The following is a 26,304-nucleotide window of genomic DNA, read 5'->3' as shown; positions in this document are numbered from 1 at the left end:
GTCTCCAAAGCCTATAGTTGTGTGTGTGTGTGTGTGTGTGTGTGTGTGTGTGTGTGTGCGTGCGTGCCTTGTGGAGTTCATACTTTACTAACATTTCTTATGTTTGGTTTGGCAGCTGATGGATCATCTGAAGGCTGGGATTGAAGATGTGTGTGGCCAATGGAGTCACTACCAAGTGAGAGACAAGTAAGTAGGCTAGGGTTTCATTGCCTAATAACAGCTTCCAGAGTATGATGCCTTGAGGTAAAGGGAGCCAGGAAGATGGAGGACCCAGAATTATACTATACAAGAAACAGCTGGGTGTGCCTAGCATGGAAGATGAGAGGTGTCAGGAGGAAGCTGTAGAGGTGGGGCAGGTTGTTTTGAAGAGGACTAGCCCAAGCAGTAAACAGAAAGTAGAAAGTCATATTTAAGGTTGGAAACAAAGACAATGCCTGTCCCCTTACAACAGTAGCTCAACCATGCGATACTCAAGTTCATGAAGTTGGGGATGAGTTTAGTGACTCTTTAAGGGCCTGAAGAAACCCTAGTTGGAAACCTCTAAAGTCATTCATGAATGGCAATTCTTCTGAAATGCCTAAGCCTTTTTGCTCACTGCATCCCACGTTTCTGAATGGATTCTTTTAATCTCAAACTGGAGGAATGTGGCTGGAGACAGATGGTAAGTCATCAGCAAGTAGTTAGCAGCTACATTATGGGCATATGTGCGATTTTCATCAAAGATGTGAGGACAAACTGAACAGAGGACTCAGAACTCTCTCTCTCTCTCTCTGATGGAGCTGATGAGGAAATGGAGGAACAGATGAAGTCAGGGAGAAGCCAAGAGAGAGGATGGGAGGGAGGCAGGAGAGAGCCAACACGGAAGGAATGACCTGGCACATCAGGAGACCTAAGTGGTTAACGAGGTGGGGACAATGGCAGTCACAGGAGATGGCAAGTACAAGGTCAAGACGGACTCAGAAGAAGAATGTCAAATGCCATTGTTAAGACAGGTTCAGGGCAGAGGGGGGTGCTGATTACAGAGCTTTGAGGAGGAATCATATAGCATATCATGACCAAGCACAGAAGGTCGAGGGGTGACCTCCTTGTAAAGAACTTATGGATCTAAGCCAAAAAGATGACAACGCTCTAGAGGTCAGTCTTCCATGCACAGAAAGGACTTAACTGATGGTGTCTATTGACCTTATGGTCCAGGGAATTAAACACTAAACAATGAGCCAGCATTCCAGGAAGCTGTGTTTCCCTACCAAAAAAACGAAGCAGGCAGAAAACTCCTCTTTGAATGTGAAATGATTAGAAGCATTGAAAATTGTGACTCTAGACAAGCTCCCAAGGCATCATTGCAAGTGTATAGCTTAGACTAATGGGTTGACCAGATGTTTGCAACAGTACTCAGCTAGCTCTCCTTTATTCAGATTGCTGAGACATTTGATGGGGGCAGGGGGAAGTTCTTTTCCTTCGTTGGCAAGATTCAAAGTGATCCGCAACACAATGAGGCAAAACTGCTCTAACTGGCAGTCAATTTAAAGTTGCTGGGTTCTGGCTGAACAGACCTAGATGACTGAAAGAGAAGCAGCTGTTGTTGGGAGCCTTTAGGAGAGAAAGCTTTTTTAAAAGCCTCAGCCACTTCAGTTCTTGTCTTACAGTTAGAACTGAGTAGGGCTCTTCCCCCACCTCTTATGCACACTTTCTGCCCTGATTGTACTTTGTCCCTTTCTTTTTGTTTAGTTGATTTCATTGTATCCTGGCCACTAGGCCATTCTTTTTTTTGTTTAAATGCATAAATGCTATAATTTTTTTTTAAAAAAAGAAAATGTGTTCAAATGTGATGAATTTAAGGCACTTGACATTTTTCAGAATGGAATTTCAGTTGTCAGTTGTTTAGAGATAAATCTATACTTCCACAACACACATGGAGATGTTTGTTTTAATGTTTAGGTTCAAGAAGTTTGATCATAGATACTTACGGAAAATTCTAATCCGGAGGAACCTGCCGAAATCAAGCATCGTTTCTTTGTATAAGAAGCTTGAGATGAAGCAGGCCATCGAGATGGTAGAGACGGGGATACTGACCTCTGCTGCTCTCCTCACACCCTATCAGTGAGTTCCATCTGCCTTTTGATCGGTGGTTCTCAACCTTCCTAACGCTGCACCCCTTTAGTACCATTCCTTACGTCATGGGGACTCCCAACTATAAAAATATTTCATTGCTACTTCGTAACTGCAGTTTTGCTACCCTTATCAATTATAATGAAAACATCTGATATGTGACTCGCCAAGGGGTTGCCACCCTCAGGTTGAGAACTGCTGGTTCAGACTTTCAATATCTGAATTTCAGGGCTACGTCATGGCTCCATTTGAAAGAAGTAGCAGAAGGGAGGAGGCGGAAAGAGGAGTGTGGCAGTTAACCTTCTGAACTGTAACAAATACTTGGAAAGGGGAGAGGTTTATTTCAGCTCACACTAGCAGGCCAGTGGTGGGTAGTTTCGGGCATGCAACGAGGTGGCATATTATGTCACCATGATGGCAAAACATTCACCTCATGGAAGAGAAGCTAGATGTTCCAATGTCTCACTCAACAGCAGGTTCCCAATGGCCTGAAACTCCCCCCCCTTGATAATATCTCAGAAATTCCATTTCCAATAGTGCCATGATCTGGGGGCCAAACTATCATAACATGGGCTTTAGATGAGGAAGGAATCATAAAATTGTCTCGTTCTTGACATCTCATGCTTTGCTTCAAGCTTACCACGTTTCACCAGTTAGGGGAAGTACTTTTTAAACAAGTTGCCTTCTCTACATGACATGACGTTTTCCAAGTAAAGACAGAGAATTCTCGGCAGGAGAGTCTGTAACATTTCTCTCCTGCAAGCTCTGTTCACTTGGTTCTGTTCCTTCCACTGTTGTATTTTGTGTGAGCTGTCTTTCTCTTCCTATCTTCCATGGGAAGAGGTGGTAGATATCTGGGATGCTGACCTGGATCTGAGAGGTACATCAGTCCTTCCTTTATCGCTACCATGGAATATATGAAGCAGGCTACTTGTAAAAGTGCAGGGAAGTTAGCTGGAGCTCCGAGCTCTGGAGGTTCAAATCTAAGGTCAAGTCTGTGATTCTTTGATAACAACCGAGTGGGAGAGGCGTGTACCCCAGTGAAGGTGGATATCCTTAATCAAGGGGAGAAAGGAAGGATTCAAATTAGTCCTGGAATCCCCTTTGAGATCACCCTTCTGATGACCTAAAAGCTTTTCTCTAGGGCACACCATTTAAAGGCCTGCAGAGACCTCCCAAGACTGCCACCCTAGAGACCCAGCTTTTACACATGGACCTTTGAGGACTTCACCTAAACCGAGGCAGGGAGGAAACGAGGTGGTAGGTAGAGGTGTGGCAGCTTATGGCTCTTTAAAGTTAAAGAGGTGTTTGCGATAGAAAGAGTCTGTATGTGAGATTTGTCTGAAATCTGTGAGACCAGCTTGGAGCACGAACCAGAATGTTGACTGGCTTCCAGGTGAAAAGGAGAGCACAGATTCCGTGTGAAGGCAAGGCAGTGGGACGGGCCTAATAAGTGCTGAGTGTCTTCCACACCTGGTAACCAACTGTCCCCAGAGCTGGACAGATATTTCTAAAAGCTCTTTTAACTGTCAGACATTTTACAAAAGCTCCTTCAGTACTTCTAGAATTAGTTCCCAAAGCAGCCCAGCTTTCTCCTAAGCAAAGGCGTATAACGTGCAAAAATTAATGACAGCACATATTTAGGGAAAGGACATGCCAGCCCCTCCACCCTGTCATCTTTGGATAATGGCACTCGATCATGAGCTTCAATGATGTCCCCACATCAGGAAAGCAAATTGAGAACAGAGCTAAGAATAGGTACCAATGGAACTGTCACAAACCAGCTGAGTGTTATCTCACAGGTAACACCTTCCCCCATCACCTGCTAATGAATCAGAAGCACCAGCACCTTCCTACAAGACCAGAGAAGAGGCAAACAAGTGTCCCTGAAGGCATCCGACCTAAACAGAAAGCTCTGTGCCGTCTTTATCCCTGCGATTGTTTTAGGTGGTTTGTTTGTTTGTGTTGTGCCGGCCATTATGTAACTAAAAGGAGACGCCTGCTGCTAAAATGGGAATGTGCTAACAAATATTTACTGGCAATGCTGTCCGGAGCCGCAGTGGACCTGGGGGTGACTGGGAAAACCAGGCATGCTGATTCTGCTCCCATTCAACATGTTCTTATTTTATCCGTCGAAGTTTCTCTCTTTGTGTTCATTTCACTTCCTAAGATAACATACTCAGATCTTACCCTTGACCAAAGTTTCTGGCTAGCCCTTACACATTGTGTCTTAGGTCATGTCCTGCTTGTGAGGCCCCTAGCGTGTATGCTAAACGCTGTGAAGACAGACATAGGTGCTGCCCTGCCAGGCATGGCATGGTCAAGGCATGCCATTAATATACATGACCACACAGTGCAGTCTAATACGGAGTAGGAATCGATGTGACTGTAGGAGAAGTGTGTCTCGTGTGATTTCCTGCTGTGCGGCCTACTCATCAAAGGAGGAACTGCAGTTACTGCAGAGGCAGAGGAGGGCTGGACAGTTCCAGACAGACCAAACCACTAGAAACTTTCTCCATCAGTTTGCTTGCTACTTGTGTGAGCACTTTGTCTAGGAATGCGAGGGTGCTTTTCTCTTATCTCAGACTAGAATCTCATCTGTGTTTCAGTCTGTTGGGCTAAAACGTATTTTTAACTTCTGTATAGCATCACATGTATCAGCCATAAGCAACTGCTTCAAATCCAACCACTAGGGAGTTTTTAAACCAGTTTTATTTGGCACGCTCCCCTGCTTCCTTTGAATCAATCATTTCTTCAGACAATGATCCAAGATTCTTCAGAGTGTTACAGGTAAGAGATTTTTCCACCTCATATAGCCCAGTCAAGTAAGTTAAGTGGAGTGGGAAAGATTTTGTTAACATCGGTGGTCAGTTTAATTTTAGTATTTAACTTACATTCATTTGATCTCAGTAGAAACCTGTAGGGCACCAAGTAAAAAGGAATTCCTCTCCTGAGATCAAAGAGGGCCCAGTTTCTGAAACAAAAAACAAAACACAAACCAAACCTTCATACAATAATAGGAAAAAGACCCGTGTACACAGGCGCCTCTCAGGATTCAGTATGAGAAGATAACGGCCACAAACACATATATTTTTTTCTTTATGACTTTAAGCAATCGTTAGACACAATAGTTTAATTCCCAAGTTCTTGGTCCTTCAGGAGAAGGCTACTATCTGGACCGACTCTGGTACAGCTCAGAGCACGTTGGTTCTGTGGGATCCCAGCGCTTTTGCCATGGTATAATATTTCCGGTAGTACTTATTTGAATCCCCATCCCACCCTATGGGAGATCTGGAATAGGCATTTCTCTTGTTAGTTCCAATGGAGAGCTGCTCCTCTCACACAGGATGGGTAATCTGTTAGAGGTTATGAAAGGACACTGACTCAGAGTGATAAGTGCTGCAAAGAAGCTTCTGGGCTTGTATGATGCTTCGTAGAGAAAGGTTCCTGCTGTCAAGGCCGACAGCTTGAGTTTGATACCCTGGACCCACGTGGTGGAAGAAACGAACCACCTCTTACAAACTGTTCCCTCACCTCTCGTGTGCGCTGTTGCACTTGGCCACCAACACATGAATCCACACATACGAAGCATGATTAGCAAATCTCAGGGTCAGAAATTGGAGTTCAACCTGAAGATCTAAAAAGCAAAACAGTCAGCCACTGGCTCTTACTTCGACCTCAGTCTGATAGGACAATCTTGCCTACTGGAATCTCGGAACGATGCTGCACCTGAGAGCTGTCTCCCCTGTTTTATACTCCTCTCTAGGGCTGGGATTAAAGGCATGCACCACCGTCATTAAAGACATGCACTGCTCAGTTTCTATAGCAACTAGTGTGCTGCTGGTATTAAAGGTGTGTGTCATTATGGCTACTGGGATTAAAGGTGTGTGTTACCATAACCTGATCTGTAAGGCTGAGCAGTGGGACTGTTTTACTCTCAGATCTTCAAGCAGTCTTTATTTATTAAAATACAGTTGAAACACCACTACACACATACACGACAGGTAAATAAACATAAAACAGTTTTCTTCTTACAATTTTGTTAGGGTTAAGGATATATCTCAGTTGCTATGGTGCCTGCCTGGCACGCATGAGGCCCTGAGTTTGATTTCCAGCATCCAGTGAGTGTGGTGATGAAGCTTGTCATCTTTGCACTTGGGAACTGGAGGTAGAAAAGGAATAAGTTCAAAGCTAGCTTGAGCTTCTCAAAAATCTTACCTCAGATAAGTAGACTAATTTTATAGAGATTAGTGTTACAGGTATTAAACCAACTATGAATAACTAGTTATAATTCTGTCATCACAAATCATTTTATTTCCAGACTCTCAAGAGTTTGAATGTGTCATGTTCTTCTTTTGTAAATTATGTGTGTGTGTATGTGTGTGTGTGTGTGTGTGTGTGAGAGAGAGAGAGAGAGATAGAGATAGAGAGAGAGAGAGAGAGAGAGTCTGTATGTGGTCAGGTGTGCTTGAGGGCAGGTGCCATGGAGAACAGAGACCTCTGATCCCCTTTGGATTTGATCTGGAGTTGATGTGAGTGTTGGGAGCTGTACTAAGATCTCCTGAGAAAGTAGTATGTTCTCTTAACTGCCAAGTCCCTTCTCCAGTCTTTTTGTTTGTCTGGTTTTTAATATTTAGGCAAATTCATTGTAGCTTAAGAACTATTTTAATCAATTTCACATTGATGGGATTAAGTTCTTATATTTATTTTCTGACAAGAGACTATTGGGATTTAGTTTCTGATGTAAATTCCATGACTGAATGTTGTGTATCCTGTAAACCATACTTTGTTCATGTTAGACATGGACATCTAAATGGCCTTTGAAAAAAATATAAGACAAAACTGGACGGTGGTGGCACATGGTTTTAATCCCAACACAAAGGAGGCAGAGGCAGGCGGATCTTGTGAGTTCGAGGCCAGCCTGGTCTACAAGAGCTAGTTCCAGACTGGCTCCAAAGCTACAGAGAAACCCTGTCTCGAAAAACAAAACAAAACAAACAACAACAACAAACCAAAAGATGCAAGACAGACAGTCATACAGACAGGGTAACTGATGGGGAATACTGCATGTAGCCATGCAAATGGAGTAACTCATGAATAATACTTCATGACTTTGATACTGAAAGATGTAATCTTCTCAAAGAATTTGGGCACAGTGGTTGTTGCTCTTGGGATATTCTTACTAAGATGTGAATATAGTGTTTGTTAGGTTTCATAATTCACTTAAAGTATCTTTACATTAGTATAGCATCTCATGAAAGGAAGGAAGGAGGGGACAAAGAAGGAGAAAATTTATGAGAAATGTAAGTATGCATTGCACAGATGCAATTGGATTTAGATTTTCCTGGTTGATGTTAGCAGTAGAGAGACCCCTTTACCTGTAATATATGAATATTCCAGAGACAAGAGCTGTGCAGTTACCCTCTGAATCGCTGGTCCTAAAGATTCCCAGCAATATTGTCTTCTAAGGATTGTGTCATTCTTGCAGCTGGAATGTGAGTATTCCAGGGACAGCTGTTCTCATGAAGTGACATAAAGACCACTCCAGGTAGCTCCTGGTTCAGGTTACCTAGTGTTTTTGTAGAATTGTACCTGCCACTTCTTGGTGTGAGTCAGGGAGAGGCGCAGCTTTGAGAGGTCTGTGGTACTCAACTCTAGCCAGTAACCCAAGAGGACTTTAACTAAGCCCGATCTTTCCTGGAGTTGTCAGTTATAAACCGGGGAGAATGCCAAGCCAGCTCTGCTGCTCTCTCAAGCTTCGCCTGCCGTTTCCTTTATCTGTGGTTTTCCTATTTGTTTTATATGAACAAAGAACATAAAAATGTTTGACTAGCTGGTGTTTCTGTTTAGTAATCCATTACGCAAACACACACACACACACACACACACACACACACACACCATAATGACAGAAGGTATTCAAACTGTGTGAACAGGCATACCTAAATCCGAATAAATTTTATTTGAAGGACATTAGTACAATTACATTTACATAGATCATCGAGGGTGGCACCTGATATCAGAATAAGTGACATTTGCAATTTAAGACAGAGAAACTCTGATTTCAATCAGCATGTAGAAAAGGACGTCAGTCATTCTGCAGATAGCAGCTGCTAACTAAAGTCCCTGTAACCCATGATACCCCATATAAAATCTCTTTATTTTCATAAAAGGCACATTATATCCAAACCACCTTTATTGTCAAATGGCTATGAAATTTTGGGGAGAGTGCTTTAAATGTAACCTGTATTGAATTTACTGATTTATCCCTGTGACCAATTACCCTGACAATATGAGAAAGGAGATACTGAAGGCTTTGGCGCCTTTGTGCTTCCAAGAAATGGGCAGAGACTAGAAAAGCAAAAGCCCTGTGGGCTATAGCACGATGCTGGGAGAGGTGGTCCTGCTGAAAGGAGGGCTGAGCTTTCAGCTCCTTTTTTCATAGACCTATGTTCTAGACTTGATGTCTATTTCCAGTGTAATAAAAAGGTTTTCTCAATTACCGCTACCAGATTGCAATCAAATACATCTGTCACATAAGAATTCTTGTCATAGCAACATCTTAGCTTTGAAATCTCAGGGGACAATTGGGCATTGATCGCTAGCTTGGCCCTGAGGCTAAGTTTTAAACTCTTTGGGAGCCCAGTGCCTCAGCTGGGGTGATCTCTGTGGTACAAATCATTTAATTCTGTTTATAAAGCGTGAGTCCCATTTCTCAATTATTCCTTAACCAAAGATAAGGCCCTGTTTCAATTTAGGTATTGTTGCCATGATAAAAACAAAAAAAAAAGCAAAATAATGATAATAGTAGTAATAATAATAATAATAACAATAAATCCTGTTACAAAGCAAGGCAGGTCGAAGGTGCTCGTTCTAACTCATAGTTTTAGATTATAGTTCATCATTGGGGGAAGTCAGTGCAGGAACCTGAAACAACCAGTCACACTACACACCACAGTCAAATCCGGAGAGAGAGAGAGAGAGAGAGAGAGAGAGAGAGAGAGAGAGAGAATATGCAGGCAGGCATGTTCAGTGCTCAGTCACCTTTGTCTGCTCTTACACAGCCCAGGGCCCCAAGCCGGGCAATGGAGCCTCCTCGGTCTGAGTCCTCCTACATCAATTAAGGCAATCAAGACAATCTTCCACAGCTTTGTCTACAGGCTAACCTGACCTAGGCAACCCCTTAGGAACCCCTTCTTCTCAGGCGACTCTAGACCATTTCAAGCTGACAGTTCAAACTCACCATGGCAGACCTCTAAAGGCAAAATTCCCAGAAAGCTTCCTTTCCTCATGTAACCTCCATAACCCAACATACCAGTGAGGCACAAAATGCAGTGGTGTGGATGGTATTGGACTCTGAACTCTTTGTTGTCCATCCACATAACACCGAACAGAGAACTAACAAAGAAAACCCGAACTTTTGATTGCTTTTATTTCTATTACATTGAACAGTAAAATCTTTTTTTTTAATTGAGAAAAGGAGAAAAAAAAAAAACAAGTTTCCACCTCCTCCCAGCCTCCCATTTCCCTCCCCCTCCTCCCACCCTACGCCCCCTCCTCCCACCCTTCTCCCCCTCCCCCCACTCCTTTCCCCCTCCCTCTCCAGTCCAAAGAGCAGTCAGGGTTTTCTGCCCTGTGGTAAGAAACCTCCCCCTCCGTTCATATCTAGGAAGGTGACCATCCAAACTGGCTAGGCTCCCACAAAGCCATCACATTACGTAGGCTCAAAACCCCGTGCCATTGTCCTTTGCGTCTTAGTAAAATCTTGGGATTGTATTTAATGGCATCACTTCCAAATAATTGATTTTTATTGTAGTTTTTAAATTAGTTGGTGCTTATGACCTTAATCCTCCCTTGAAAAATGGGTTACAATAATGAGCACATAAAACTGTAAGAGAGAACATGTTTTTAAATCTTTAAATCTAAACTTATGTTTGGACTTGAAATTGATTTGCCAGGGTGGCAGGAATGATTATGGGCAAATACGATCCTGGAATTTAGGAATTCCGCCAGGATAGGACGGGGCAAAGCCCATTGCATCTTCATGGCACTCCTTGTCCAAGTAGAAAAATAATGGCTTTTTTCCCATGGTGCTTCCAGGCCCGAGAGGATACAGGGAACCAAGAGGCTTTCCCCTGAAGACGTGGAGTCCATGCGGGACATTCTGACAAGAAACATGTACCAAGTTCGACAAAGAGTAAGCAAGCATGAGCCCTCTGCACTGCCCCCTGCCCTGCCCTGCCTTGTTCTGCTTCTGCAGGCTTTCAGGAGCCTGGTCTTGTTCACAGTGTCCTCTCAAGCAGCTGGCCTGCTGGGTTTGGAGAACAGAGAGCTAGCTGTCAGCTGCCAGGTTGGCACCAGGGGCTTAAGAAGAAATGCAAATCCAGTTTCTGGCTCTAGGGGTCAGGCTGCCCCAGCCCTGTAGCCAGAGTTTTCAGAACCCACAGGTCTCCCTGTCCTCAAAGGGAAGACATGCAGCCATCCTCCTGCAGTGTAAGAAAAACATGGCACCAGGATCCTGTTGTGCCTCGAGATGTTCAGTGGGATCCACTATATGAAAGTCAACAAACAGCACTTATTGGGTTAGAATCATGAAGCTACAATGCTGGAAGCCAGACAAAAAAGAAATACTGGCGTCTCGGTGCTTTGGTCTGGACTCTTTCGTCATTAGAGTTTGGCGGAGAGATCTTCAGAGACTCTGAGTTAATGACAGTTAAGTCAATGTCATCCCTGAAAAAGACTTTTCAAGTTCGGTGACTCGTTGGTCCATTCTATTTCTTGCTGTGATTAAGTATGTCTCTCGTGAGGATGTTTGTTTTGGGTAATGCCATAGATCATGCTTTGGATGGGATTAAGAAATTATCTAGTCAAAACTATTTGTTTTCTAGTAAATGTTGGGGTTAACAATCTTAATGATTGAATTTATTCAAGGTGATAAAGTAAATACAAGTTAAGAGTTTCTGCTGAGCCCCGAGCCAGTGTTCTTTCTAGGACTCCGGACTCACACAGCCAGTGAAGGTCGGTGCTCTCTGTGGTTCTGGGTCAGGAAGGTTGATAATTAAAGAGTTTGTGTCAAAGAAAGAAAAGGCCGAAGGAATATATATAGCTCAGCTCTGGGACAATATTCTTAGGGTAAATTTCAATGACTTTCAAATCATTCCAAGTGAAACTGTTCCAGCCAGACTATCGCATTTCACCTTCCCTACGTAGATAAGAACTTCCCGGTGGGAAGAATGGCGAGCTGAGGGAGATCCAGGCTCACTGAGTACCTGGTACTGGATGTTTTCCCCACCTTAGGGATACAGGGAAGGAGGTTGGAGCCCTGAAACTCCAATATGTTCTGATGAAATGATTCATTGTTCACATTCTCTTTTATTCCCCAGCTGTAGACACACAGATAGCCACTGTCTTCTTTCACCTGGTTCTCTCTTCTAAACTAGGTAGCGTCACTCTTCCTTCCTAATTTTTCTGAATTTGAGTATGTCGGCCCCTTTTCATTCACGGATTTGTTGTGAAGTGTCAAGTGGAATCAAATCAGAGTAAAATCAGTGGACTGAGTGCAGTGATAGGCTGCGGGGACCTGGTCACCTCTATGTTCAATTCATTGAAAATAGAACTCACCAGTCCCTATTCCCTAATATTCTAGTTTAATAAACACTATGACCAAAAGTAACTCAGTAAAAGGGGTTTATTTGGCTTACACTTCCCACTCATAGCCCATCACTGAGGGATGTCAGGGCAAGAACTAAACAGAGCGAAGCAGGAACCATGGAGAAGCTTTGGTTCCTGGCTCACTTTCCCTGGCTTCCATGATTTGCTTCCTTATCTTTCTTATACCAGCCCGGACCACCTGTTCAGGGATGGCATGGCCCACCGTGGGCTAGGCTCCTCCCTCATCAGTCAAGAATCAAGAAAATGCCTACAAACCCTTGGTTGCAGGCAATATAATAAACACAATCCCTCAGCTAAGATGTCCTCTTTCCATATTGCTCCAATTTGTGTCAAGTTCACAAAAACTGACAACACACCTGTTTGTTCACCCACCTCTAGCATTTGTAGGGTTGAGAAAGTTTTCTACTCTTTCAAAGGAAAATCTCTCCTGGAAATGCTACCCTGAGCAACTGGACAGACATCCACTGCTTATAGCAGACAGTCTACAGCTTGAAGGATTGACAGAGAGTTTGTGTAGAAGTCATCTGTGGTCCTCAAGTCTGGACAAGAGGTGCAAGACAGATGGCTGGAGACATTTATCACTGCATGCTTTAGAAGAGTTTGTCTTAGGGACTTAGCCCTCACTTTGGGGCAGGGCCAGGCAGAGTATATGGTAAGATTCTGGGTGATCCTAAGTTACAGTTGATAGGAAACTGAGCTGGGACTCTGGACACATCTTTTAAAAATACTTCCTCTTAGCATGTTCAGGATAGAATCTATATGGGTGGGGAGGTGAAGGACTAGCTTCTGGAGGTTTCCAATGGTACAACCACAGAATAAACTGCAACACAGTGGAATGGAGAGAGAAAGGCACACCCTAAACTTATCATAGAACAAGCCTCAGCACAGGCCCTCTATTGCTCTCCAAGCTTCTACGGACTTTTGAAGGAAGAGAGTAATATATTCTAATTCGGTTCTGTTCTGTGTTGTTATAGCTTGCACACACCAAACATGTTCATGGTCTAGGTACATAGTAAAGCCTTCTTTCTCCAGCAGAGCTCAAGGTTTAGTGAGAATGAACCAGCTTCATCCAGGCACTGATTCCTTCTAAAAAGGACAGAAAAAGAAGGAAGAAAAGACACTAGCATAGTACACTATGTGTGTAGAAACTCCTGTGCTCTCTGCAGAAGGCCAAATTGACATGGACAATGGTTTATCAGGCAAAATAGTCCAAATGTTACTTAAAGCAAAGCTTCCTAATCTGGGATGTAGGAATATAAAAGCTTATTAAATGTACTTAAGTTTGATTCATCTTTATAGAAGATGGGCAAGAGCCTCATGTCAAATTGTATTCACAGTTCTTCTCTCCCCTCCCCACAAATTGTTGGAGCACTGTGCTTGTCCAAAGTGGTGGATAAGGAGCTGCGAGGTGGAGCAGAGTCAGTGGGCTTTTCCTTCTTCCTTTGACCTGAAAAGTCCTTCTTGATAGCTTCCTGTTTGAAGAATATTGATTTCATTAATAGATAGTGAAAATCACCTATCGGCAACCTGGGTCTACATTTAGTAGAACACAGTAAAGTGAAGTCTAATTCAACACACAAAGTCACAGTGAGCTCTCTGTTAGGAATACTCTTTTCATTCAAATAGGAAACTAACCATATCCCCTTGGGGCTGGGTAGGCACCTGGCTCATTATGAACACTGTATTATGTACCATATATTATGTACTATAAAGCCTAAATTCTTTTGCTTTGTTTGGTAAGAAACAAGAAAATGGAAGTATGTATGTCTACTTTCACTTCTTATCCCTAGGAATCGTCTCACCTTTCCTTGCTTCTACTCACTGTCTTTGGATGCTGTGTTTCAGTCACACAATAACAAACTCATTGGTGGACTTTCTCCTGGGGTCCTCCCTACCTTCCCTTCAAATTGCTTTGTAGTTTCTCCCTTAGTTATTGTGTCCCTTCCATCTGCATTGATCCCAGGAAAGTACCCGCTGGATGCTGCAGGCTCACCTCAGTATGCATGCAGGTGCTTGTGTGTAGAGAAATGAAAAGCAGAACCTTAGTGGGAAATCCAAAATTTACTTTTGATATTTTTCTTACCCATTAACCCTGAAGGCCTAGAATATAAAAATGGCCCCGGGAAAAAACACATGTGCGCAGGGCAGCCACAGTTGGGGGAGGTCTCCGGTCGGGTTGCAGGTGGTGATACAGCCGCTGCAGGGATTTCTGAAGGCACTGTTCACAGCCACAGCTAAGCTGAAGAGGAGAGTCTGCTTGCAGGCTTTCCTCACACGAGGCTGCCTCAGTCATTCTAGGGGCAAAGCTCGCCCAGGAGCTCCGTCTACCCACTCTAGAAGTTTCTGGATGCTTCTGGGGCCCCAGGTAGCACTGGAGTTCTTACCTGCCTATTATTATGCTCTTCCTGCAGACTCTGTCCTACAACAAATACAACCTCAAGCCCCAAACAAGTGAGAAGCAGGCCCAGGAGATTCTCATCCGCCGCCAGAACACCTTGAGGGAGAGCATGCGGAAAGGGCAGAGTCTGCCCTGGGGAAAGCCGGTAAGTGTAAGTTGCCGCCTAATAACTGGGACTGCCCTCGGGGCAAGAGCCTCGTTAGTTGAGGGTAAATCACTGTTATCACGTACTAAGTACTCAAACCTCACATGCTACCAGAGAGATGAAAAAGTCATAGGGGGCAATGTACCAAAGCAGCCCCTGTCTCTGGATCCGGAACTCCGGGACTTCGAGCATCTGTGAAGGAAGTATGTTGGGGAGGTGCTTTCCAAGGTAGATCAGAGACATCATGTGGTCCCTGAGCTGAGTTTGCGTCCAGAACCCACGGTGGCAACGTATTGAACATCTGAGGACTCCTCCTCAGACCAAAGCTTCTCTCGGGACTTTGAATAGAAGGATTTGCTTTTGGCTAGTCTCCCAAGTCTCCTCGCATCTCCAGTGAGCCCCTACCATCTTACTCGTTGAGGCTGTATCCTGTTCAACATATACGGACTCCTGGACAGACAGAGGGTCTAGAACAGACCCTGAATCTAATCCTGAGCAAGGCTATGAGAGTAACTCTGAAAGGTTCACAAGAGTTCTTTCAGAGAGAGAGAGAGAGAGAGAGAGAGAGAGAGAGAGAGAGAGAGAGAGAGAGAGAGAGAGAGGAATAGATATTAAGGTCAGAAGTGTTTTGCTTCCTTTAAATCAATGATGTAACTAAATGATGAAATGCCTTTTTCCCTTTACTGACTGTGTGCCAATTGAAACTGCAGCAACTCATTCTGCTTTTGCTTCTTCTCATTACCCACAGGTGGGCACCAAGAACTTTCGCTACCTCTCCTTCCCCTACAGCAATCCCCTGTCAGCAAGGAGAGAAGCAAGAGCTGCTGAATCCACAGGTAACCCACTCTTGGCTGCTGTTTCCCCTTTGCAGGGTCAGATGGTGAAGATTTGGAGACGTGAGGGCCAAGAGGCACAATCAGGACTATTAAGTAGAAACTTGAATGAGAAAAAAATGAAAGCATCCTTTGAAAATAAATTTCAGAATTTTATTTATGGGCATAGAAGTTTGAACTCATCGCAATTTTGTCATGACTACTATCCTGTTTTAATTTTCCCAGCCATTTAGAGTGTGGCAATGATTGGCAGGTCACATGATCTCTTCACTGGTGTCTTAAATATGATTAAAAGGATCACTTTTGGGCAATTGTAAGGGTCCAGTGCAATTTAAATATTAGGTTAACTTTATTGGGGTGATTTAGTCATATTAACAGTTACCCATTCAACACATAACTGACATTCATAGGTATTGAAAAAGCTCATTTTTCTAATAAATTTGCTGTGTTTCAAATACATATCAAAATGATGTCTGTTAGAAAAGGGTAATATATAATACAATCATATGCCATGATACCCACTTGATTTTATACTCATTTAAACCTTAAAAATCACTTTGGGTAGCCAAATAAACTAAAGGCACAGGACCTTAAAATAATTGTTTATTATAGGAAATATGATTATTCTTTGAATTAAAGGGATTTTTGGTTGTCTTTCTTGCTTAAAATGGCTTCTTGTCAAACCCAACTCCATCACTGGGAAAACACAATGAAAAGAGTTAAGCAGACTTTTAAAGACTCAGGTGTAATCACTACAGAACATTTACATCCTTCTGTAGGTCTCTCTCTGTGTTACAATGACCTTCACAGAGCCAGTATTCTACCGTCCTATATATTACATCAAACACCGGTGAGTGTTTTGTCTCTTCTCCCTCCCCTTGCCAACCCTAAATTTCCTAGTTCATTTGACAGTGTCCCAGAGAAGACATATTTCTCATCTCAAAGGTAGGAATTTAGTTTTTAATGATAAAATACAAGTCAACTGCACAGAGCAAATCTATTTACATTTCAAACCATCTTGAGCCTTTTCTTTGCATATGGAGTAAGTCAAGTGTACCCTTCAGATTGTTTGCTATGACTATGTTCCTTCTAACACCATCTTTTCTTCTACAAAATGAAAGGCCACCTTTACATTAAATTCCTTCCTTCTGAAGAGGGCTTTGGACTAGTAATTTTGTTTCATTAATCTTGTCTGTTCCTGATGACTCTCTGGTAATTAGTGTCATTTCATATCGTGAAGGCATTTCACAAACAAAAGTAAAGGGAATTAAAAAGAGATACACAAACATGGGACATGAACAGATGGGTTTTAGAATCTCTTTCTTAGTCTAATAACTCAAGATAAATCTCATCATTTAAGTGAATAGAAAACAAGGATGTGCCACAGCTCTCCTCTGGCATGGTCATCAGTACTGCAGGATTCTGACCCAGGGCTGACATCAGGCAGGTTCTTGGGGGACGGATGCGCAAGTGTAAAGAAGCATTACAGTGAAGTCACGCAGTCACTCTAAATACTAAATCTTGCAGTGTGTGCTTCATTCCAGAAGGTAGGAGTTGTTTGGTGCTTGGAAATGAATTTATGTATTCATCAGATTTAATTGGTGAAGGAACTCTAACATTTATCTTATAATACTTTGCTAATTCTTTACAAATGTCACACAATATATTTAAATCATATTTGTCCCACTCCTTCCTATAGTTCCTTACAGATACCCTGTCTTGTATCACCATCACCACCCTCATATCATGTCCTTTTTTTAAATTTAAAGTGATTGACCAACTCTAATTTGTGATGCCCATTTTCCTGGGTGTGGAGCATCCATTGGAGGAGAGGGATAGTCTAGCTAGGAGACCGTGGGTGGCATGGGGTTGCCTCAACCAGGTAGCCTGGCCAACCACTGTGAATCTATGGTAACACTTTCTTTCCTGGCTCTTTGTAGGGCTGCCAAGGTTTGCATGCCCCTGGCAGGATGTCTGTGAATTTCATGATGGTTTTAGAGACCTGCATACTCTTTCAAGGCTCCTATACCTTTGTGGCTCATGTTTTATCATAATTACGGAGATCCCACCCTAAAACCTCTCTTGCGTGTGAGGCAGCTTTAAGCCAATGGAATTAGAGATGGATGGTGGTGAGGATTACAGGGAAGCAGGAAGGCTCTGGGTGCCATTGAACTGTACTTGGAAATGGTTGAAATGGTTTAATATATATTAAATAGATATTTAAAAATATATGTGTATATATACCTTTGGAAATGAAGAGATAAGGAAGTATTGCTCTCTGGGTCTGAGTCACTAAGCAATGCAAATTGTACCAAGTAGCTAATCCCCTGAGGCTTTGGCTCCACCCTGACCCAAGTAAAAGCACTTTCCCTGTTTCTCCTTTAGCCATGGTAATTAAGCCTGTTAGTCCAGAGGATGGTAAAGATACTCACATGTTACTTGAGAGGTAGCCACTGTCCTTCTCTGGGACAAGAGTACTGGGTGCTCACGTGCAGGTAAACATGTGAACGAGGACCAAGTATAGGCCCCATCCTCTCTCCTCCATCTTCTCCATTACAGAACGTTCCTTCACATTTTGGGCAGAGCTAGTCACTTACGTTGAGCTTAACTTGGCAAGCCTCTTCTAAATGCTTGGGCTACACTCTACATTAACCTCGAAAGGGGTAGCAAGACTGGCTAGCCTCTGTCCACTCACGGAGAGTTCTTCCTCAGGAGGAGTGGGTAGAATGAAACACAAGACAGGGTTTGTGGATGGAAGCGAGTGTCCACACCTCAGAGAGTCTTACAGATACCAAAAGAGCTGGAGGAAGGAATGGAGGTACGAGCTCCACTCAGTACTTTGAGCTGGAAGGATATTAGAGAAGGTGTGGTCTCAGTACCAGTTAAGTGGGAATTGGGAAGGAAAACCAGAAAATAGATTATCTTTACCTCCAGTAGAGCATCCCTATGTCAGCCCCCAGCTACCTGCCCGTGATGATCTGGCTGCATTTTGGAAAAACAATTCTGAGCAGGGTTTTTACACTTTTCTTGTGTCTAGTAATATATGCATATTTTTTGTTGAGTGCAAGCCTTTAGACATACAGTATTAATTTTATGTCGCTTCTTTTGACTTTATTTTCTTTTTGCATTTTTAGGGGGTGGGGATGGAATGTGGGAGAAAGAACAATTTCCAGATTTATAAATAAATGCCTGAAAATGGTGAAAGTCTGAAGAGAACATGTCAGGGAAAAATAAATCCATGAGTCTAAAGCTTGGAAGAAACAATCGATGACATTTGTGTAAAAGCTCCTTCGGTGAAGGGGAGGAAAAGGCGCTGTGTTTTAGGAAAGGATAGAAATCTTAAAATGACTCAAAAACAGGGCATCACATGGATACCTGGTGGTCCTGCGCCTCATAACACAGCCTTAGCAGCATACATGTGATACGAACAGCTGACTTCTGCATCTAAGAAGACTTTTTTTCTCACCCTTATTACCCCCCAGATGCAATAAAACAAATATTTGTTTAGCATTTGCAATGTATTGGGTATTACAAGCGGTTTAGAGATTACTTAAATGAAATTGTAGGGTGTACATAGGTTATATGCAAACGCTGTGCCATTTTATATGAGAGACCAGAGCATGTATGAGTTTTCATCTACCTCCTGAGAATACAGGGGAATGGCTCCAACCCCACTTTTGCCAGCTGTATCATACTGAAAGTCACCTCCTCTTGAACAATAACTTTAGGCACTTTGTATAGGATTTGAGGGCAATGGTTTTATACATCTCTCAGGGCCATTAAGGTAATTAGATGGCATAAAATATGCAAAACGAGAAGGACAGAGACAGGCACACAGCCCCATCATGTCATCGTGCACCACTGCAGTCTGCTCGCAATCGACTCCATTGACAGGGGAGCATCTGCCACTGCCTGGGATCTTTTCTGACTCCCCACTCTTCCCCCACCTCCCGTCTCTGTTTCTCCAAGATTACATTTTCAAGGTCCAGGCAGTGAAACTCAGATGTAAAGCTCTCAGAAAGCGACCAATTAAGCATCAAACCAGGAGCCGGGCATGGGGCTCACATCTGTAATCTCAGCCCTTTGAAAGACAAGACAAGGCCATTCGACATGACAGGATGAGACCTTGTCTCAACAAACAGAAACACACAGGGGAAAAAAAAATCCCAACCACTTTCACAGAACTTTTTTAGTATAGCATTTATCTTTTAGAAGACAAAACTTTTTCTAGTATATGCTTTATGTTATTATTAATCCATTAGTGTGATAAGCTACTCTGCTACAAATCTAGGGGAGACTGGCTAGACGCACAGGTTTCCATGCATCTTCATTTATTTACAGCACCAAGCATATAGCACTGCCCACCCCGTTCCTCTGAGGCTGTGGTGTTGAAAGGGAAAGCCACGTTAGCCATGAAGCAGAGAGCAGGAGCTGCAGTCTTGACCCTTCTTGCACCTGGGCATGAAGTCTTAACTCCGATTTCACGTTTTCTTTCCATTCTTGTCATGATGTCTTCTTAGATGATGACGGCATCGATCCAGGACTCCAGCCCTTAATGTTCAGAGCACACCAGAGAGCAGGGTCCCTTCAGGAAAGACGGCAGAGCCAAGCAATGATCCCGATGAAGAGTTTTCACAGAGGAGAAAAGGCCCTCAGCTTCAGCTACCGAAGCAACAGCAGCTGCGAGGAGCATGCTGGATGGGGCAGGCGGGACGTCATCCGGCCCAAGCCACTGTTCTACGCAGTAGATGAGGAGTACGAGTCTGGAGAGCAGACCGAGGAGGAGACATCAGCAACCGGGTCCAGATGGATAGCCCAGCACAGACATAGCAGAGAGCACTACAAATCCCACAGTCCTTTGCTCCATAAAAAATAGTTCACTACGCTAAGGCTGTTGGATCTTTCCAGAGTCTCTCTTCTATCACCATAAAACAAAAATTCTCACAGTTGAGAACAGAGCTATTGACTTTGCATTTTTGAAGCTTTTGGACACCTATCTATAAAACAGGATGACTTTCCAAACAAACTTGAAGGATGAGCCACATACTTGTTTGTGCCTTGGTGTGTCACAGAACTTAACTCCCCAGAACAGTCAGCCATATCAAAGGATTACAGAAATCTACCAAGTTCTCCTGGTTTTCTTACAGACATCAAGGGGGCGGTACTGGGATTTGGAGATATGCAATGATGGAAGCCATTAGGAAATCTCATTGCTGTTAAAAGAACCAAAGAACAAAGAATTCATCACTTAGAATATATAGGAACCTTCTGTTACAACCGTCTGAAATATGCCATATGTCAAGAACTATGTGTGATTGGTTAGCAATTCCTATTCCTATAGGCTGAAATTAACAATCAATTAGCAACCAATTAGAACTGCCAGGGACCTTTGAAGTCATTTGGCTCAGGTCCTAGAGTTTTCAGATTGGGACACTGACAAAGGTCCCATGGCAGGTTGGTCACCTTGCAAGCTGAATATATTTGGCTTTAATTCCTTTTTAACTCTTCTGTTTGCAAAGATACAGTAACATACCTCAAATGAGAGGTAAACTTTGTTGCAACATTGTTATATTTAATCAGTGATATGAATAGATGCAATCTACGTTATAGGAGTTCATCTTTGAACAATGATTTATACACTATTTTTGTAATTAGAGTGTTAATTTAAAAGTAAACTTGAGAAATGTAAGAGGCCCAGTTAATTAGCAATGAAATGAACAAAAGGATTTATCTGCCCTGAATCTGAAGTTGTGATGTTGGGCCCTGGAGTTTAGTAACTATTCTTCAGATGAGTTTTTCATGGTGATTATTCCAAACCTGACCTTGAACTCCACACTTCAGCTTGACAATTTTATCAACCACTTTCTCTCTCCTCCTGCCTTACTCTTTCGCTGTCTTCTACCTGGACATCTACAAGTGCATAAGCATTTCTGAAATGCTACTTCCCATGCCAGATAGCTAGACCCATGGCATTCAATTTAGTAAAGAGCCTTTGACCATTACTGCTTTACCCATCTCTGCCATGCGCATCTGATTGAATCACATACATCTGTTGCTACAAATTTCTCTGACTCTCTTAAGTTCTAGGTGCCCCTGTATTTCTTCAGATGGGCTAGGAAATTTGCCTGTGAGTTATATTACACATGAACATGTGTGTTTAGTCTTATGGCTCAAAGAACAAGGGGAGGATAGTTTGATCATTTTGCCTTTGGCCCTTTACCAGTTGTGACTTTTTTCTCATTGTTTTCCTTTTCACCAGTTTTCCTAAAATTAGCTGTCACAGCGTTTGCTACCTGTTGACGAGAAGGCAATGTTTTTGAGCGGGAAGGGATCTTAGAGAAGGTGTGGTCTTCAGATAATAGTATTTTCCAGATGTCAAAATCGATGTCCTGAGATATGACTTGAAGCCAGCACATGGCCTGCTTTCACTTGGTGGGAAAGGACTTGTCCTTTAACATGACCTATGGATATCAACTCCGACCTCATGACTTTGCTCCAGATTCTCCCTGCATGAGTGATATCACCCAGATTCCTATGGCCAGAGTGGAGATGTAAATCAAAGAAGCCCATTGTTCTTGGGAATCCAAAAGAGAATGTGTTTTGTAAATCATACAATATCTTTATTTTAATAAAAACCATACGCTGTCAAGTGAACATGATAAGCTCAGAGGAGGGAAGAAACACACATAAAATTCTTGGAGGCAGTGATCAAAGGAAGAAAGACCTTTATGCTTCACAGAGAGGGGGTGACTGGGTCCTCACTCAGCACCTGGAGGTCAGAGGCAGAGAGGGGTCACGACAATGCACCTGTGCAGAGTTATGTGTACAACCTAGTCTTTAGAAGGAGAAGATGCCGCACCTTTCTTTCTGGATTCCATCTACATAGCAACAGAAATCCAAGTGCCAAGGACTTCTTCCCAAAATAGTTAATAGTATCTAAGGATTACAGGAACCCATTAAACGCTCCTGATTTCCTTCTGGACATCGATGCCATTTTAGAAGAGGGGAACTGGGATGTAGAGCAACGTAATGGTGGAAGCCAATAATAAAAGTCATTTCTGAGCAAAGAACCCCATTCTATAGGCAGACTGCAACCAGCATCCAGGTTAGTTGGCGGAAACAAGACTCTTGGCTATGATGCAATGTTGAGGACAAGAAGACAATGCTCACAGCTGTACTGCATGCCTGTCCAACCTTGCCTTTGTAGAGTTCTATCTCTTCTCTACAGAGGTCACGTCTGGTACCCTGAGTATATGCCTGCACTTGCAATAGTTTCCAAATCTATAAACACAGCTATAATAAAGTAGGCATAGTATAGAAGGTAGGCTCAGGGAGACATTAGCTCTAATAGTAAATAGAACAAGTGTGATAATGTGTTATCAACAGTTATTTAAAACATGAGAATCACTCATTCCTGGAAATTTCCATTTAGTAGTTTGGGTGGCAGGTGGTCACGGGTGATTAAAATTGTGGAAAGTGGAAGTTGGGATCAGGGAGGCCCCCTCTACCATGAAGAGCAAAGGTAAGAGAGAAACAGAAACAGAAACGCAAACAAACAGTCCTGCTGGTGTGCTAAGTTGTCTGTCTCTTCCTTTACTCCTTTACTACCCATTTAAGGGGGCTGACTCGGTTCTTCGAATGCTGGTGAACATCCATAGTAGAAGATGCTTGGGGTGGCTGGAGTCACCCCAATCGTCTGGCCACTGAATCCTGTAGGCCAACAACACACGAGCAGACTTTATTTTACTAGGTATTATCCTTCTGAGGACATCTGCATTTCTACACCTTGGTTGGCTTTGGATATTGGAGACTGGAGGTGGCTCCAAAGCTGCTCACCAAGTGGTAACTGGTTGAGGGCCCTGTGATGCTGCTGAGGCCGGTGGCTCTATCAGTCTGGGAATCTCACTGTTGAACGAGCTCTTTGGACATCCAGTAGGGTTCCCCTCAGTGGTGGAACATTATTTTCCATGTTCTCCTTGGCGGCAGCTCGTGCTTGCAACACGTTGAAGGTTAGCAAGTGCCTGGGAATGTTCTGGGTTGTGGGTTTTACTTAGGGAGTTTCTCCAGCAGGTACCAAGCTGTTCAGCAGAGGGAGTTTCCTCCTGGGTGTGGACGATCCCTTGGCCTTTGCTTCTCTTCACTGGGAGGGAGAGAAATGAAACGAGAATTCCTATCTAGGGCTTGGTTTCTCAACCACAAGCTGCCAATGTTTCCCACTAGTGGCCCTAAAGAACTTAACATTTTATTTTCATTTTCAACCTTAAAAAAAAAGAAGAAAGTAAACAGAAAATAGAAAAACAAAACAAAACAAACAAACAAACAAACACAATGGCAACAACAAAGCAGATTTACACCCCAAATCCTAATTTCCTCCTATGAGTATTTGTTTTGTTTGTTTGTAACTCTCTGAAAGCTATATTGTTAGCATGAAGAACACTGGGGATCAGTGGATTCCAAGGTGGAGTGAAGTCATCTCCTTTCATTTCTTTATTAGTCAACAGTTTTTACTTGAAAGATATTTCTCTATGCTTGGAATCTTAACTTTCCTCTTCTAATCTAACATGAAGTCATAGTTCGCTGTGCTGTCTTTGTCTACAACCAGAGAAGCATTGGCCATGGAACAGACTCTGCGCCAGCACAGTGCAGGAAGAGATTTCAGACACGTTATCATCTTCCCATCCTTGTTCCCTTCCTCTCACTGAGGCTGCCTGCTTCTGCACTTTCCTTCTTGGGCAAAACTTATGTATTCTAAGAGGTAGAGCTGGAGATACCAGCTAATCCTGTGATGGAATTGTCATTCCTTCTTGAGGGATGCTTGCTGACCACAGGTGTGCAGACAGAACTTGAGTCTTCAGCAAGGAAGCCCCTTGAATGTTCTTTACCAACTCAGAAGCTTGCTACACTGACAATTAGGCCTCAAATGAGTATAATTAATTCAGAACTCAGACTCTGAAGTCATACATTAGTAAGTTAATTGAATTCCTCAGCTGGAATTTGTCAACTGATTAAAAGGTAGTCTTATAAAGTGTTCTTGAGGATTAATCAGGATAATCTGGTCAATTTTCAGATTATTATCTGTCTTTGTAATAACAAATATATAAATTTGTTGATTATTATTTAGGCTAAAGTACATGGACTTGTAATACAAGACATTCATTGATATAATCACCCAAAATGGTATAAATGACACTTGACATTTGCTAAGATGTCCTCTTGCTGGTGGAAGAGTAAGTATTTAGGTGGCATTAGAGAGGGGTGTATGACAACATGGAGAACATTTAAAACCCGTGTCACCATACTGCTTGGCATGTCTCGTTCAGAGCCCTCTGGTCACAAGCCAAAGCGAGACAGCCTGGGAGCAGAGTCACAATGTTCGGTCAAATCACAATTTCCACTTGCTTATTTGTAGCCAAATTCGGGACAGTTGTGCTGGAACATAACTTTAATCTTTATCTATCTTCAAATGAGTTTATCAATCCCAGTTTCAGCCTGTTGTGCTGGAGGGTCAGTGAACACCAAAATATTACCATCTATCTTATAAATGTTGAGGGAAAGATAAATGTTTTAGCAAGCCACGAACAAAAGAATCTCTAATCATCTAATATGATGCCCCCAAATCAGGCCAAGTAAAATTCAAAAATGTAGAAGCCAGCAATTATGTTGATGTTGCTAAAGGGTTTTGTAAATATATTTTAGCCACTAATAAAATAGCTAGTTTCTTGCATGTTTTAGTTTTTTTTTTTTCCTGTAAAAACTCTGTCAATGATCTTATTTCTAATCCACCAAGAAAACCAAGCAGCACCAACAGAAAGCTCCTCTTTAGGCTCTCAATCACAGCCGCTTCTTTTCAGAGGGGCATTGGCCAAAAGAAATCGATGAGAAGCCCACTAAGTGCAGCTCTCTCCTGTGAGTCCCTTGCACCTGTGAATCAATGGGCTAATAAATTCACTTTCTTCCCAGGACTCTAATGCATTTCGAAGCCACGAGTGCTTACATTCTGGAACATGTTAGGGCTAAAAATTTCCACTTCCTGTCTTCTCCAAGCTAGGATTCCTTTGAGAAAGGACAGGACCGAGAGAGACAGTCCCCACAGTGAGCTTCAAGACACAGATTCTGTCACAATTCTTCCCCATCAGTCTGCCGACCGCTGACCTGCTGCTCACTGAAGCTCACAGAAAGCTCATCTCCAGCAAAGGAAATAGAAGGAAGAATATTCATTTTTTTTTTTAATATAAGGTTTTCGGTTTCTGTGTTTTCATCCTCTTGAGCTTCTGGCAGCTAGACACAGAAGCAATTAGAAACATTTAAAATAGAGGCTGTATATCCTACTAGCGTCCTCTCCGGCAGCTCGAAGGAAGGAAGGGCCTGCAGAGTTTCATTTATTTTTGCTTCCTTGTAGGAGTTTTTCCAAGTAAACCGGGAACAGGCGAGACCAACTCCGGGTTTCACCGGTGTTCTGTTTCAGGCTGAAGCAGCCCTTGTTTTGAGTTTGTGTTTCCCCTGGATGGCGTTCAGGAGTCAGCAGTATCTAACTGTGTCATCGCTAAAGGGGTTGCATGCCCAGAGAGGGGAGGGAACATGCCGCCAGAGTCCCTAAGCCACAGATGAAACCACCCTCCAGAAAGAGAGGGACGTGGGGATAAACACTCTGTCCTCCAAAAAGAGAATATTCTTAGAAGAAATGGGCAGAAAGAAGCTGATCCCAAGGTAAACCCACGGTACTAAAAGTCACAGAATCAGGGCTGAGAGCCTGAGGTTTGATAAACAGTACTTACCATACCCCACCCATGTTCCTGGAGCTGAAGTTCAAGTCTGAGTGTAGACAATGCAGCTTGTATTACTTCAGTTTCTCTCCATGGCATGTGGCATTTCAGGCAGGGCTCAGGCAAACACATCTCAACACTGTTTCCCAAAGGAAATTGAAAACTTAAGAAGAAACTGTATCTATGGTGACCACAGGTAATTAAATTCTCCCAGGGAGAAGGAACAGACAATAAGATATTGAGGGCTGCCTAGCAGTGGTTAGTTTCAGGATGACTTAGGGGAGGAGTCAAGGGAGAATGGGCCCTATTGTGATAGTGTCACAACGTTAGGGTAGCAGGCCCAGGAAACTCACAGGATGGGAAGATGGCTTTATAATGGAGAAG

The 26,304-nt window shown here is 42.9% G+C and overlaps 1 protein-coding gene across 3 annotated transcripts in view; it reads left to right on the top strand.

The window, feature by feature from the left end:
- The window catches only part of Slc9a4 (solute carrier family 9 member A4), a 54,617-nt gene extending 32,806 nt beyond the window's left edge, over positions 1-21,811 (top strand). For all 3 annotated transcript variants that reach the window (XM_041656520.1, XM_041656519.1, XM_041656521.1), the window contains exons 7-12: positions 116-186; positions 1,939-2,100; positions 10,210-10,306; positions 14,193-14,324; positions 15,073-15,160; positions 19,678-21,811. In XM_041656520.1, coding sequence (XP_041512454.1) covers positions 116-186; positions 1,939-2,100; positions 10,210-10,306; positions 14,193-14,324; positions 15,073-15,160; positions 19,678-20,033 — 906 coding nt within the window. In that variant the 3' untranslated portion in view covers positions 20,034-21,811. The remainder of the gene's footprint in view (positions 1-115; positions 187-1,938; positions 2,101-10,209; positions 10,307-14,192; positions 14,325-15,072; positions 15,161-19,677) is intronic.
- The last annotated feature ends 4,493 nt before the right edge of the window (positions 21,812-26,304 follow it).

This window comes from Microtus oregoni, unplaced genomic scaffold, assembly GCF_018167655.1.
Source record: "Microtus oregoni isolate MIOR12 unplaced genomic scaffold, Mior012 000007F_ref0000211, whole genome shotgun sequence".
Taxonomy (NCBI): domain Eukaryota; kingdom Metazoa; phylum Chordata; class Mammalia; order Rodentia; family Cricetidae; genus Microtus; species Microtus oregoni.
This window is presented reverse-complemented; position numbering and strand designations above follow the sequence as displayed.